Here is a 12,710-nt window from a genome sequence, read left to right as displayed (position 1 = left end):
TGTAAATTTTTTAGAATTCCTAAAATGTCTACAGTGGATTCAATAGAGTGGGCAATTTCTCTTTAGATTTTCATGTTCCTTTTAGAACATTACATATTACTATGGGATAAATCACTATAAAATGCAAAAAACATACACAAGTGAATCTGAAGACAAATTTGTAAGTTGTGGTTATTGAGGTAGAAAAATCTTGACAGTAGTTTCAAAATGAACAGTGAAATAGGTAGTGTCACAGAAAATAATTTGATGCTTTCATCATGTACATTGTCATATCATGTAACTTTAAAAAATTTAAATAACCATCCCTTTGTCTCACTTGATGTATTCTGTTTTCCTAGTTTTCATCTCATTTTTCTTTTCTCCTGAATATACTGATTCAGGAGTTCTCCCTGTGGACCTGACTGTGGGTGGTCCTCAGAGCTGAGTCCCAACTCCCTGATCACTAATTCTTTCTTAAGTTTTACTTTGTGTAGAAAAAAAAATGAGCTGAAAGCTATATATGCTCCCAACTGAGGCCTTCCGTGGAAAAGCTACCTACTTAGTCTGGCTGCTGGCACAGTACTGGGGGGTCTGCTGGAAACAAAGCAGAAAATGTAGCCCCTTGGGACCACCCAAAGAGTGTGGCCACTGCACTACCTTCCTTATTTCCTGAGTTTCACTTGTAATTGAAAAGCTTCAACAAGAGTGGTTCCTATTTGACTTTTCCTCCCAATGGAAAATATCAGACACCAGCTAAATAGGCAAAGCAAAAAAAAAAAAAAAAAAAAAAAAAAAAAAGAAAAGAAAAGAAAGAAAGGAAGCCTAGATTGATGGGAAGATAGAGAAGGAAGTAAGTCAATAAGGGAAATTTTAAAAAAAAAAAAAAAGGTGAAAAAAATTTCCAAACTAATAATAGCACATAAAAATACCTTGGACTTCAGGCCACAGTGATAAGCCCAAGACTTTCCCTTCACCCATATTGACATCCCACATTGCCTCTCACCCTGCCTATTGCAATTTTCCTACATCTCTTACTCTTCCATCAACACATTTTTCACTCTACAGAAGGCTTCAGACTACGCACCGATTCCTAACAAGAGCACACACGCCTTGGTGTGGACAACCAGTGCCGGCCACCATCTATAACTACCTGTCTGACCTTATCCCCTATTTCTTTTTCCCCATGCTCCCCTCTCTCCCACGTGTGAGCCTCTTAATTTGGCTCCAAGCATGGCTTCTGTCTCCACATCTCAGATCTCCTCTTTGGCCCCAGACTGAACTGTCATCTACTGCAGTTGAAATCCCAACCAAACTGGGACCCAGCTGTTCCTATTTAAATACCCTCCTTGGCCGGCCCTTCCCTGTCAGGACTACTGTAGCAGTTCGTACTTATCCTGCTGTCTCTTGTTCAGTTTCCTTGTTGTGTTGTCCCTCTGAGATTCTAAGTTCCTTGTAGGGCAAAGAGTACATCTCTTCCTGCTTGCTTCCTTCTCAGTGCCTACCTTAATGCCTTCATTAAAATGCTTGAATAGTGAAAATATATTCAGTGAATGGTTGAAATAAATCTTATTAGAATCAGGTAGTGAACACAAATTTTATGTTTTGTTCCTTCTGGATAGAAATAAAAATAGATATGAGCTTTTGTTATTAAAAGGAGACTTCCAGCACCTAGAGAAGTGAAGTTTTAGTCTGTGAGTGCAATAGCAACAAAACTCCCCCACCTCCTGCCCCTGCTTGGTGTCTATGGCTATCTGAGCACTGTCGTGCAGTGCCCAATACTGGTGCCAGAGGTCCCAGGCACTGGTGATGCCACCATGGGAAGGAAGACTAAGGTCCCCTGGGCCTCCTGAATTCCTTTTTGGAGATTTCACTCATAAAAAAGAGTGCTGGGATGAGCGTTTGGTGCAGCAGTTAAGATGCCACTTGGGATGCCCATGTCGGAGTGTCTGTGTCCCATACGCAGTCCTGGCTCCACTTCCCATGCCAATTGCCTGCTAATGCCTACCCTGGGAGGCAGAAGATGATGGTTCAAAGTACCTGCTTGGGTCCCTGCCACCCACCAGGGAGACAGGGAGTGGCCCAGCCCTGTCTGCTGTGGGCATTTAGGGAGTGAACCAGCAGACAGACGTAAGAGACGTTCATTCTCCCCCGACCCCAGTCATTTTGCCTTTTCAAATAAATAAATAAAATTAAAGATCAAAAGGATGAAAATAACCAAATAATTTTTAAAGAGTGGATTCCTTTCCTAATAAATTAGATACATCTACTTTCCAGTGATATTTAGATTTTTTAGACATACACCAGACATTACAAATATTCCATTGATGAGGCATGTGGGGAGAAGTGTTATAAAATATTTTTCTCCCACTTAGCTTTTCTGTGTGAACTATATCCAAATGTATCTCAATTTTCATAATTCAAAGAAAATATCTGTGCCAACATTCTGAGAATAAATAGCTGCCAAGCAAAACCTGACAGCGTAGTCCTTGGTGACATTCGTTTAAGGCTGTCTACCCAGAGTGAAGCGCTATCTAAAACTGAGCTCGTATGCAAATGGGCACACTCCTCGATTAAAATTAAATTGTGTATATTAAAACTGTCTCTAGGGTCCATGGAATGATCAGGAAAAATATAGCTGAGCTTGACCTGAAGTACCTTTCCTCATGGTTTTTTTGTCTTTTCCAGCTACTAGTCCCTCCAAAGAAAACAACTGTCTTGTTTCTTTTAGTTTGCTGTGTGCCCTGAGTTTTATTCCCAGTTGCTGCTATAAAAAACTGAAGTGGTTCCAAACAGTACTATTGTTTTTTCTTTTTTTCTTTTCTTCCTGTAACTCATATTTAAACATCAAAGATACTCTGGTACTTTTATGTTGTAAAGTGTATGTAAGACCATATTTTCCCTAAAGGTATTTGCTGCCCAAGATTTTTTTTTTTTTTCCCTCCGCTGTTAACCTTCTCTGTTAGAAGTCTTTTGACTGGTAGCCTTTTGATTTCACAGCATCACTGGCAGTCTGTGGAGGCTGAATTTGAGTGGGAGCACAGCAAAAGCCGGGAGATAGTTGGGAGATTTAAAAAACACGTTAATCATGTATTTATGTATTTAAAGAAACAAGCAAAAAAAGCCCTACTTTAGTCATGCGTCAAAACTCATGTTGCAATGGCCAGTGACCTTGGGAAATTTTAAACCTGAAGCATGTTATCAGGGCACCTCCTACAGTTGGCACTAGAAATAATCTGCTTCCATCCAGACTCTTCTGATAATGGCAACTGCCGGGTAAATCCTGTGTATTTGCGATGATAACTCTTACAGGATGCTTTCAACCTTTTATTGACTGTTCATTGAGAATGTTTTATAAGATTCTCCTTTAGTTAGCTCTGTTAAAAAATAAGAGAAGTAGTCATTTGGCCTAGCACTTAAGATGCCAATTAAGAAAAGAAAAGAAAAAAAGATGTCAATTAAGACAACTACATCCCGTATCAGGGCTCCTGAACTCAAGTCCCAGTTCCACTCCAATTCTGGCTTCTCACTAATGTACACCCTGGGAAGCAGGAAGTGATAGCTCAAGTGTTTGGGTCCTGCCACCCATATGGGAGATGGGAATTGAGTTCCCTGCCTGGCTTGGCCCCAGCGTTAAAGGAGTGAACCAGTGGGTTCTCTCTCTCTCTCACTCCCCCCTGCCTCTCAAATAAAATAAATTAAATGAAAGATATCCTAAAGAAGTACTGATTACTATGTTTTTTTTTTCCAGATATCCATGTAAAGATTTATTTATTTATTTTAAAGGCAGAGCAACAGAGAGGGGGGGGGAGAAAAAGAGACATCTCCTATCCTCTGGTTCAATCCCCAGATGACCACAATAGCCAAGTGTGGGTCAGACTGTATCCAGGAGAGAGTAATTCCATCCCAATCTCCCACAGAGATAACAGGAGGCCAGTATTTGAGCCACCATCTGCTACTTTCACGGGCACATTAGCAGGGAGCAGGACTAGAAGCAGAGCACCAAAGACTTGGACCTGGCGCTCTGATGCAGGATGCCAGTGCTACAAGCCTCAACCCTCTGCAATGCTGTGCCACAATGCTAGTCCATTAAACTGATGCCTAATTTTTTTTTAGCTGTTGTTAGCGGGTAGGAATAGAAATAAGAAATAATTGAATGACCACAAAAGAAATCAATACTGTATGACTAAATATAAAAACGAATCAGGAGACTCAGTTGGTAAAAGTTACAATAAAAATAAGAGCAAAGACTTTTATCTTACATTGAATATGTTGAAGGTATTTCTAATTTGATATATGTGATCTCATAAGGAGAGTATATTAAATGAACCACGTCTTCAAATTGCTATTTTGTTCTTTATCAAAAGAAAAAATAAGGAATGCCAATTTAGGATAAAAAAATGCCATAAACCAAATTTAGCTTTAATTACTGTCTAGCCATAAGAAGGAATAAACTATCAGCCAAGACCAAGGTTCTTTGATCTCACATTTCAACCTTCTTGTCCTCCAGATGAATGAAATGGTCTTTTCTCAAATGTTCAACAGGCCTTTTACCATTTGATAGGACAATTATTTTTAAGAAGGTTTAAAATGTGATCTGGAAAACCACATTGACTCTCCGTGGCATATTTGCTATTCTTAGCTTAGTGGAATAAGCTGGAAGTGGATGAATAATGCAGGTTAGAAAGAAAACAGATGCTAAATATTACAAATAGAAAGGTTTTCCAGCAATGAGACTTTCATTTTAGGACTAGATTTTTGTTGGCACGTTTGGCATTATGACGATTATTATTTTTCTGTCCAGCTGCTGCACATCTGTATTGAAGGTTGGGGCAACTGGCGATGGTCAGAGCCCTTCAGCGTGGACCATGCCGGAACTTTTATTAGAACAATTCAGTACAAGGGCCGAACTGCTTCACTCATCATCAAGGTTCAGCAACTCACTGCAGTGCAGAAACAGGTGAGTATCTTCCTGTTCATGATTCAGACAGCTCTGAGTTGCTTGAAGGGATGGAGATGACACGTAAGTGAAAATAACTAACCGTGAAAAGCCACAGTGGCTGTGATGCCTACCGCCACCTTGTAGGGCAGGCACTTCCTACAGTCTGGTTGATGATCCTGATAATCATGCTGAGGATGGCTTCAAAGCCGTTGTCCCATGTCTTTTACTAGAGCTGCTAACGAGCAGTAAAATTTACTGATTTTAGTTTCACCTCTTCTCCCTGTCATCACCTACCTTCTGGGAGAGGTGCTAATGAGCTGTGAAACAGCCAAAAAGGTCTTCACTGAGCAGGAAGAGAAGTGAAGGGTAGCAAGGACCCTGGATAATCCACCAGTGGAGAAGCAAGAGTTGGTGCTCCTGCCTGGGAGAACGGTCTGTGTGAAAGGGCTGTGATAGCTCTCCATGACAGGGGCGGGGTCTCCAGCAAGCCCTGCTTTGCCTAGAAGTTAATATTAACTGCAGTAAAACTCCACTGCAGTCTAACTCTTGGCATATAAAACCTCAGCTCTCAGCACATATTTTTAACGTATTTTATAAAACTTCCTTTTGGCTGTTTTTGAAGTTCTAAGACTGCAAAGGGGAAAAAAAAAGTGTCTGACACTTTTTTTGTGTTCTTAAGATGTGAAAATGTGGTTTCTAAAAGATGTTTTTCAAGCGTAGAGCATATGACAAGAGTAGAAAGAAAAAAAGGAAGTATTAAAATCTGAAAACTGGCTTCATGGCACACATAATAACTGGATTTGTCATAAGAGTTTTAGCATATACATCTGCATCTGGATTCTCACAGTCTATCCCAAGCTTATGTGAGCTGAGGACATGCTACAAACAGCACTCAGAAGGGGAGCTTCCCTGACGGAGCAGCAGGGGCTGGTCTTTTGCTCTATGCCAGGGATAAGCAGGAAGCAACAAGATGAAGAGTAGGACCTGTACCATACGTTCTTGATCTGCAGCTAATCAGGGGGCTGATTTCATGTTCTCCTTGTGGACAGCAGAAAGGAAAAGAGAGCTGTAGCAGAGGATTCTCCGAAACAGCGCATGAGAGATTCTTAGTTAGCTGATCAGTCATCAGAATAGTTACTGATTGCCTAACAAGGTCGATATGGGAGACACCAAGTAGGTGACACAATCTTTGCTCTTCAATCGCAGATGTATATAAACCCAACAATACATACAGGTGGTAATGTGAAGGGAACTTACAGGTGATTATAAAGGAAATTCAAAATATGTTATTGTGGAGCTGGCATTGTGGTGTAGTGGGTAAAGCCACCACCTGTGACACCAGCATCCCTATGGAAGATGTCCCAGCTGCTCCCCTTCTGATCCAGCTCCCTACTAATGTGCCTGGGAAAACAATAGAGGATGGCCCAAGTGCTCAGACCCCCACACTCATATAAGGAGACCCGGAAGAAGCTCCTGGCTCCTGGCTTTGGACTGGCCCAGATCCAGCTGTTATGGCTATTTGGGGAGTAAACCAGTGGATGGAAGACTCACTCTCTCTCTCTTTCTCTCTCTCTCTTTCACTCTCTCTCTCTCCCTCACACACACACACACACATGCGCATGCGCAAGCACACACACAGTCTCTCTCCTCTCTCCTCTCTCTCACTCTTACTATGCCTTTCAAAGAAATAAATATATGTTTAAAAAAAAGTAAGAAAGGAAGGAGGAAAGAGGAGGAAGATATCATTCTTAGGGTTGTATCTGAACTGCATAAAATCTGTTCTCCTTATATTAATAAAAATAATAAGAAGAATTGTATCTGTGGAAAAAAAAAAGGTAAGACTTGAGCTAGGCTTTGAAGAACATGTAGTGTTTGAATTAAGAGAGAGCATTCCAAGTAGATGGTATTACATAAACAAAGGCACAAAAACGGGACAGAAGAGCTTTGACCTAGAGTCAGGAGAGCAAGCAGTCACTAACCCCACCTTCCCTTAGGGCTCCCTGTGTGGCTATACTTTCACTAAATATCTGTGCAATAAATACAGATCAGTTTCCTGATTCTGTCATTCACAGTCCCTCCGAAATGCCTTATCCACCTTCCCTTTCACTAGCATGTCAGAAACAGTGGTTCAGCCTCTGTTTGAAGAGTTCAGATGACAAGAGGCACACCAGCAGCCCTTTCCCTGGCCAGTCACCACCAAAATCTTTTACCCTACTGCCAGCTTGTACCATTGTCCAGGACTATGAGACATACACAACAACTTGTTGTGAGGACTCCACAAGTAACGCTAACAGCCCTTCAGATGCATGCAGGGAGCTGGTATGTTTCCGGATAGTATCCCACTCTCTAGACCAGTGGTTCACAAACGTGGAGCATGCATCTGAATTCTCCAAGGGACGTGTTCACACACAATTGCTAGGCCCCACCCCCAGACCTTCAGATTCTTGTGTGTGTCCTGAGAATCTGCAATTCTAGCAGGTTCCCAGTGATGCTGATGCTGCTGGTGTAGGGGCTGCTCTTTGAGACCATCACTCTGATCCACAGTTTCCAAATTTGTTCAGCTCTTTTGCGTGTGGTCGCTAGAACACACAGCAGTGGTAAAATGTCAGTGTTCTCCCGTGAGAAATGCTTTTAATGCTATGTCGTGGTAGTTAAGATCATAAGCAACCTGGCTCTATCCCTTTTATAGCCATGTGATTTCCAGCAAATTATTTAACCCCTTTGCAAATGAATTTCCTTATCAGTAAAATGAGGATAGTAATACTGCCTTTTTATAGAAGTTAGCACAAGGATTAAATGAGTTTGTATATACAGAGCATTTACAACATACCTGGCTCACTGTCATAGCCCCATAAACTTTAGTTACAAATATGATAATACAGTATTCTCAGGCATGAATAACACTGGTTGGACTCTGTTGTATTATTACAATAGTGTCTCGTTCTTGCATGGATAATATGTATATTCAAGGAATGACGTTAACTTTCAGTGATAAATTAATATGTGGAATACTCTTGCATAGGTATAACACAGTGCAGATGTCAAAAAAGTTGGTCATTTAAAAATTACATTCTAAAATATTCACTCAAAGTGTTTCCCTCCTTCTTCTTCTCTCTCTCTCTCTCTCTCTCTCTCTCTCTATTTCTCTCTCTCTCTCTCATACACACACACATGCACACATACACACCTGCATGCAAAAATTTGAATTGTCTTTTTCAATTGAATTTCATTTTTTTGGTCAGGGTAGTTTAATGTTCAGATTAGCTCTAGTTAAAGTACATCAGAGACATAGGATTTCCTCAGTTGGCAAGGCTAGGAAGGAAGAAAGGAACCAAGCTTCAGAAGAACTTCATGGACCTTTGCCTACCTCACTTCTTGGCTGCCTTCCTGTTACCCCACCTGGGCCTGGAAATGTATAATAAACCACAGCTGCCTAATTACCAAGGCCCATTTGGGCAGGAGAGTGCACGCAGATCCCTGATGGACCTTAACCACATTAATATGCCCCTGGATAATGGAGAAGGCTAAAGCTCTTTTTAACTTGATGTTTAGTTATCTCTACTCTGCCTTTCCTATACGCCTCTCATTTCCCCAAATAAGTGAAAATGGACCACATGTAACATTTCTCTGGAACTTTGTACATTATAAAACTACTCATATACACATATTTGCTTCTGTGTTTCCCATCTTTCCTTGAGGAAAACATTACCACTCTCAAAACTTAAATGTAGTTAGATAAATGTGTATATTTGTTTCTTTGTACATGCACTTTTAATCATGGTTAGGATATCATTTTCCAGTGCATCTGGTGCGCTGGAGTTGTTATTTAACATCACTATTCTTCTTGGCACTGATCTAATAGGAGTTCTGAAACCTGCTAAGTAAAATCATATGTGGAAATCTTCAATACACATCTTGGTGGCTTGGGGGAGAAAGGAGAATTAGTGTGAAAGCTGGAAATGTGTATTAAAGAGAAATCCTACATTTTAAAAAATTAAGTAGCTGTCTTCAGCTGATAAATTAATCTTGAAATTCTAACTATACTTTTCAAAATAAAGGCATTGTAAGTTTTGCCACTTTGAAGAAAAGCAGATCTAGCTCCCCGAAACCCTGGCTGGAGCAGCACTCTGGTGAGCGGCCATTTTAGATCCCCCTTCATCTAAATGGCCTTCCCTCCCGGCCCACTTGGAAGGATTCTCTTTTTTATCAAATTTGAAAGCCTATTTAATGGGCTTTTTAGTAGAAAATGAAACTGTAACAACCCACCAAGAGGATCTTTGTCTTTAAACAAAGCAAGTCCCAGATGGTGGCCGGGGTTCTGTGGTTCCTAGGAGAGACAGCAAAATTGTCTTCCAAATCTCCAGGGCTCCAGAGGCTCTGAAGCAAGGGCCACGTGCCTACCTTGGCAGGCCTGGGCACATCAGGAGTAAGAGCAGAGTTCAGTACTGCCTTGGAGTTTTCAAGTATTTCTTTCAATTTAGGTGATGTTCTGGCATAATCAGACTTCCCAGGAGTGTCAGGTAACCCCTAGCACATGCTAAAGAAAGCATGCCTGCTGATTTAACACTCATGAGTCTTTGGCTTTTGTGGCTTGTTACTGTGAAAGCATGGTTTCCAAGGATTATAATGCTACAGGCTGGCGCTGTGGCTCACTAGGCTAATCCTCTGCCTGTGGCGCCAGCATACCAGGTTCTAGTCCCGGTTGGGGTGCCGGGTTCCGTCCCGGTTGCCCCTCTTCCAGGCCAGCTCTCTGCTGTGGCCCGGGAGTGCAGTGGAGGATGGCCCAGGTCCTTGGGCCCTGCACCCGCATGGGGGACCAGGAGAAGGCACCTGGTTCCTGGCTTCGGATCAGCGCAGTACGCCAGTGGCAGCAGCCATTGAGGAATGAACCAACGATAAAGGAAGACCTTTCTCTCTCTGTCTCTCTCACTGTCCACTCTGCCTGTCAAAAAAAAAAGGATTATAATGCTACAGTATCAGGGGGACTTACAGCAGTTAGGCACAAGTTGGTTTAAAGACATGCCCCTTCTAAAGAAAATTCAAATGAATAAACAGATAGCTGGAAAACAAATGTTTAAGAAAATGCTAAATCTCACCTTTCTAATAATGCAAGTGACAACAATAATATCTAATTTTTGGTTTATCAATCTAGCAGGTTTATTTTGGGTAACTAATAGTTCATTCATATTTGTGTAAATGATAGTTCATTTAAAATGATTATAGAGAATTCTTAATGCTTCAGTTAGGATGCTTTCACCTGAAGTTGTGAAATATGTATTTTAATTTTTATAGCAAGTTAATGAGACACACACTATTCTAAGTCCTTTTAAAGCTTGATTGTTTTACGTAACAAGAAAAAAAATTTTGCAGGTTCTGTGTTGGTTAACTGAGCAACTCATGCTGTGAACGCTCCTCTACCATGCTTTTGGTTGTGCCTCCTGGTCTCAAGATGGTTGCAAAAGCAGCATGCCTCCTTTCATAGCTCCATCTGTGATGGGAAAGCAGGACTTTCTGTTTTCAAAGTGTCTCTCTAGAGCCTTTTACCAGTCTCCCCTGTTTATGTTATTAGCCAAAACAGAGTCCCACGTTCACCCCTAAACCAGTCATGGGGCAAGAGAGTATGGAAGTACCAGAATCATCTTGTTACAGTTATGCTACAGCATGTGGGGACAATGCAGAAGGCCGCCTTCCCCGAGTGCTTTGCTGTCTTTTGATATCTAAACCAAAGCAGGATTTTTAACCTCGAGGGAAAAGGCAGGACCAGCTATTGGGAAGAGAACCAGTGGTGTCTGCCATAGTAATGTCATAATGGGCAGCCTTTATTCTCTTTTTGCCTTTTCTAAGTTCTCTTAATGAGTAGGTTTTAGTTTTATGAGTAACAGACTATCAGGGTGTTTATCAACACAGACTCAACCAGGCTGGATAAGAGCTGGCAAGTTATTCAATACCTCTGTGCTGACATTTTCTCCTTATTAAATGGGAAGACATAGTAGCACCTAACAAAGGTTGCTGGAAGGATAAGAGAGTTAATTTGTGAAAATGCTTTGTATGAATTAGGTTTCTCCAGAGAAACAGAACCAGTAGTGGGGGAGGGGTGGAAAGGGGGAGAGAGGATATGATTGATTGAGTATAAATTAGCTCACATGATTACAGACACGGGGATGTCCCCACACCTATAGTCAGCAATCTAGAAAGCCAATGTATATTTACACTCTGAGTCCAAAAGGCCTAAGAACCAAGAGAGACCGTGGTGTAAGTTCCAGTCCAGAAGCCAACAAATTCAAGACCCGAGAAGAAGCATTGTTTCAGTCGAAGTGTGAAGGCTGAAAGGGACCAGTGTCCCAGCTCAAGCAGTCAGGCAGAATGAGTTCCCTGGTCCTCAGCCGTGTTGTGATTGGATGCTGCACATCCACAGTGCAGAGGGTGACCCACGTGACTCAGTCCACCAGTTGGAAAGTTCATCTCATCCAGTAAACCCATTACAGACACATTTGCAATAATGTTTGACTAAATGCCTGGGCACCCGGTGGCCCAGTGAAGTTCATTAAAACTAACCATGCTCTGTGTGTGTGTGTGTGTGTATTCTCGTTATTTGATAAGCTGAAAAGATATTACAAATAGGAAATCCAATATGTAAAAGTCCCATTTTCTGAAATCATATTGAATATTCATATTACATAAGGATTCTTTCTGAAAGTATTCCAGGCATACGTGTAAATTTTGCATTATCTTTTCCATTTCAACCACTTTAAGAAACATTTCTTTGGGCAACTCTTGTGGTGTAACCAGTTAAGCCTCTGCCTGCAACACTGGCATACTGTATGGGTGCCGGTTTGAGTCCCAGCTGCCCAGCTGCTCCACTTCCCATCCAGCTCCCTGCTAATGCGCCCGAGAGATCAATGGAAGATGGCCCAAGTTCTTGGGCTCGTATACCCCCATGGGAGATGCAAAAGAAGCTCCTGGCAAAAAAAAAAAAAAAAAAGAAGCTCCTGGCTCTTGGCCCAGCCCTGGCCATTGCAGCCATTTGGGAAGTGAACCAGCAGATGGAAGACTTGTCTCTCTCTCTATGACTCTACCTCTCTCTTTAACTCTGCCTTTCAAATAAATAAAATAATTCTTTAAAAAAGGAACTATTTTTTAATACCTACTATGAAGCATAGTCAGGTGCCAAATCATGTAATCCATGGGATTAGTGGATAATTCTGTGTGTTTTATGAAGATACTTATACAATATAGTAAAAACCTGAATCATATAAAATTATGCACCTGAGTTAAAGATTGTATCACCAGTTTATACAGAGATCTCTTACTGAATAAGAATGCAGTAAACCCTGGAAAATTAGCTTCCAGAAATAATCACAATTGCCTTCTGACTTGCAGAGCTAAATGTGCAATCACCATCCTTTCCGACTTCTGTCTTACATGACAGCGCGACCATCACCCACCTTCCAGTCAGTCATTTCTCTCATTGCCTCAGTAGAACTGCTCTCTCCTGACCTGTCTTCACACCCCCTCACCCTTCTTCTCTGGCACCTTCTCTTCTCACGGAGTCTGTCCTCTCCCCTCTGCCCCCCAGTACTGGTAGTCTCCTCCAGGTAAGCTGTTTCTGCTGTGCAGGTTGGCCAGGCTTTCATCACCCAAGTCCTTACCTGCAGCTGCAGGATCCCTCTCAAGCCCCTGGGCCGATCCTGCAGACCTGTCCTTTAAATGCTCACGTACTCAATGTGACCAACTCAAATCCGGCCTTTCCTTCAAGTCTCTTTTTCTTTTTACGCTATCTAAGCTAATGGCT

The 12,710-nt window shown here is 41.7% G+C and overlaps 1 protein-coding gene across 1 annotated transcript in view; it reads left to right on the top strand.

Annotated features, from left to right (window-relative positions):
• VPS13B (vacuolar protein sorting 13 homolog B) overlaps positions 1-12,710 on the top strand; it is a 785,675-nt gene that overhangs the window by 720,832 nt on the left and 52,133 nt on the right. The window contains 1 exon segment of the mRNA XM_062188180.1: positions 4,781-4,936. Coding sequence (XP_062044164.1) covers positions 4,781-4,936 — 156 coding nt within the window.

The sequence above is a fragment of the Lepus europaeus genome, chromosome 4 (assembly GCF_033115175.1).
Source record: "Lepus europaeus isolate LE1 chromosome 4, mLepTim1.pri, whole genome shotgun sequence".
NCBI lineage: Eukaryota > Metazoa > Chordata > Mammalia > Lagomorpha > Leporidae > Lepus > Lepus europaeus.
The sequence above is the reverse complement of the archived record's forward strand: the minus strand, read 5'-3'. Positions and strand labels throughout refer to the sequence as shown.